At 42.1% G+C, this 3,140-nt stretch overlaps 1 protein-coding gene and 1 long non-coding RNA gene across 2 annotated transcripts in view; one reads left to right on the top strand and one right to left on the bottom strand.

The window, feature by feature from the left end:
- The window catches only part of LOC106872757 (proteoglycan 4), a 329,051-nt gene that overhangs the window by 47,655 nt on the left and 278,256 nt on the right, over positions 1–3,140 (top strand). The window contains exon 2 of the mRNA XM_052972349.1: positions 1,097–2,343. Coding sequence (XP_052828309.1) covers positions 1,186–2,343 — 1,158 coding nt within the window. The 5' untranslated portion in view covers positions 1,097–1,185. The remainder of the gene's footprint in view (positions 1–1,096; positions 2,344–3,140) is intronic.
- LOC128249269 (uncharacterized) overlaps positions 1–3,140 on the bottom strand; it is a 74,117-nt gene that overhangs the window by 32,473 nt on the left and 38,504 nt on the right. The window lies entirely within an intron of this gene.

Here is a 3,140-nt window from a genome sequence, read left to right as displayed (position 1 = left end):
ATATATATATATATATATATATAGTCAACAGATAAGATCCAGAGATTCTCGGTATAGAAAACACTTAGTAGTGCTCAAATTATTTGAACTTAAACTCTGATGTCATTATAGTTTCTCTGTCATTTGGACCAACTTCGTAGTTATGAAATCAGTGATTGTATCACACTGTGTTTTCTATATGTTGCAAACGAGGTTAAACTGCAACCATGCCTGGCAACGAGTACCCACTACTGAGGAGATACAATACAGACTGAAACCACATGCTCTGGTGGTCTTGAAACTAGGGTGGTAGAAGTTATCACCCGCTTGCAATAAATATTGGGTGTTAGAAGCACACTGAATTAACCAGCTGGAGGAAATGTTTTCCTGGGGTTAAATGGCAGCATCATTGTCTTTTAGAGGATACCCACATTAAAGTGCCTATAAGCAATACTTTTTGGTTTGTATACTGCTTCTACTTCAGAGATTTTCTAACAGACTAGTTTACTAAAAGATAAAATTCTTCACAAAGATAATATCAGTACACACACAAATACAAACACACATACATGCATGCATGCATGCATACATACATACAAACACACACATAAATATGCAGAATACATACATATGTACACACATACATATATGCATACACACACATACATGCGTACATACATACATACAAACACACACACACACACACACATAAATATGCAGAAGAATACATACATATGGACATACACACACATACATACATACGTGCATACACAAGCACACATGTTCAGGGACAGACAAAGAACACAGCTCCAATAACGGGCTGTCAATATCCATTGACAAGGCTGCAAAAGCAGCAAAAATTTTGAAAGAAAATATATGAGTGGAAATCGAACCAGTGAGTGTGTTAGATAAGGCATTAAGACAATATGACTCTCCCCAGACACAAACTAAATCTGTTCATTGGAAATTTATAGGCAGATTCTCTTGTACGGAACCCTGACAATTCTGCCAGCTGCCTTTAATTATAATGGTGACGACGATAATTTGTTTTACTCTTGATATTTTGAAATAAAATTTTTTTCTGATTTTAAATTTTTTAATCCTTTATCTTTTTCAGAGGTGGACAGACCCAAACAGATTCTTTAGATTCTGAGAATATATGTGGAAAAGGAAAAATATATAAACAAACACACACAAGAAAATAAAATGGAAACATTTAAACCAGCTCCTACAGCCAAACCGGCGCCAGTAGCAAAGCCGGCACCCCCAGCAAAGCCAGCTGGAGCAAAACCAGCACTACCATCAAAGCCAGCTGTTGGTCCCAAAACTGCACCTGCTCCCAAACCTGCACCTGGTCCCAAACCCGCTCCTGCACCAAGGCCTACACTTGCAGGAAAGGTTAAACCAAAGCGAACGAAAGCGCCAGAAGCACCACAACCTGTTCCAAAGCAAAGAACAGAACCTGCAGAGACACATGTACAGGAAGTGCCACCAACAGTGGTTGAACAACCACAGCCACAGCCTGTAGTTAGGCAAGCCCCTGTTGTCGTGCAAGCACATGTTGTAGAACCAGAAGCTGCAGTTTCTGCAGCACCTGTGATAAAGCAACCACCTCCAGCAGAGCCCACACCTGTGGTGGAGCAGCCACCTCCCCAACAGCCTACACCTGTAGCTGTGGTGGCAGCACCACCTGTGGTGGAAGAAGAAGATCTGCCACCACCACCACCACCAGAACCTACACCTGTACCTGTTGTAGAAGCAACACCTGTGGTTGCAACGACGCCTGTCGTTTATCAGTCACCTGAACCTACACCTCCACCTGTGGTGGAGCAGCCCCCTACACCAGAACCTGTAACTGTGGTAGAAGAACTGCCTCCACCAGAGCCCACACCTGTACCTGTGGTAGCAACTGCATGTGCCATAGAGCAGACCCCTAGACAGGAAGAGGACCCTACAGTAGCAACAGAGAATGTCGTAGTAGAGGCAAGTGCAGCAGCACACCAAACGACTGCAGCTGAAAGTGCACCTGAAGAACATGAAGTTGCACCTGAAGTGCAAACGTCTGAAGCAGCTGCAGCAACTGTCTCTATTGCAGCAGCAGCAGCAGCAGCGTATCAACCAGCTGAACCAGAACATAAGCCACCCGTTGTTGTGGTTGCAACGCAAGAACCTGCACCGTCACAGACTGGTGAGGTAGTTTATACGCAACCAGAAACTCCACCCACTACAAACTCGGTCACATTTTCAGACAAGGTCGAGGAACAGGCTCCCAGCCAAACCGCTCCGATGGTTAACGGCCATGGTGATGACATACCCAAAACTGAAGTCGTTATTACCCCGGGGCCTGAGACATCAGATAATCAGGTAAGAGCATGAACCTAATTTTCATAATTAATTGAATTTCCATAGAAAAGCAATGTCCAACCAATAACATATTGGATTATAAGGTCAAGGGTCGTGAGTTCAATCTCGCTGCTTTCAATTTATTCCTTTATTAGTTTTTCTTTTTGATTTCCTTTTGATTTTCTTTAACATTTCCTGAGCTGTAAACTTAATTTCAGAAGGGTGGTCACTTCTGGGAGTAAAGGAAATGGTTTAATATGTTGAATGACAGGTGTTGTAGTTAAAACATATCCAGAATTAGTGGGTGTGTATGTGAATATTACACATGTGTGTGTGGAGGCGTATGGCTTAGTGGTTAGGATGTTTGAACTCATGATCATAAGATTGTGGTTTCGATTCCTGAACTGGGTGATGTGTTATGTTCTTGAGCAAGGTACTTCATTTCATATTGCTCCAGTCCACTCAGCTGGTACAAATGAGTAATTCTACAACAGACCAGTGTCTCATCCAGTGTGTCAGAGAAATTGGGAAATTAGTTCTATGCTCCTTACAGAGTAATATGGACTCTTAACCGTATACATGTGTTTGTGTTATGCAAACATGTGTGTGTGTGTGTTTAGTGGTTTCTAAACCCTATACCATTCTGTAGAGTGGTTGGTATCAGGAAGGACATCCAGCCTTAGAAACCATGCCAAAGCAGACACAGGAGCATAATCAAATCCTTTGACTTGCCGCAATTTGTCAGTGTCCAATCCATACCAGTATGAAATACAGATGATGATGATGATAAGAATTGTGTGTGTATGAATATGAATATA

This window comes from Octopus bimaculoides, chromosome 13, assembly GCF_001194135.2.
Source record: "Octopus bimaculoides isolate UCB-OBI-ISO-001 chromosome 13, ASM119413v2, whole genome shotgun sequence".
NCBI classification, from domain to species: Eukaryota; Metazoa; Mollusca; class Cephalopoda; order Octopoda; family Octopodidae; genus Octopus; species Octopus bimaculoides.
Note: the sequence above shows the minus strand (reverse complement) of the source record. Positions and strands in the feature narration are given on the sequence as shown.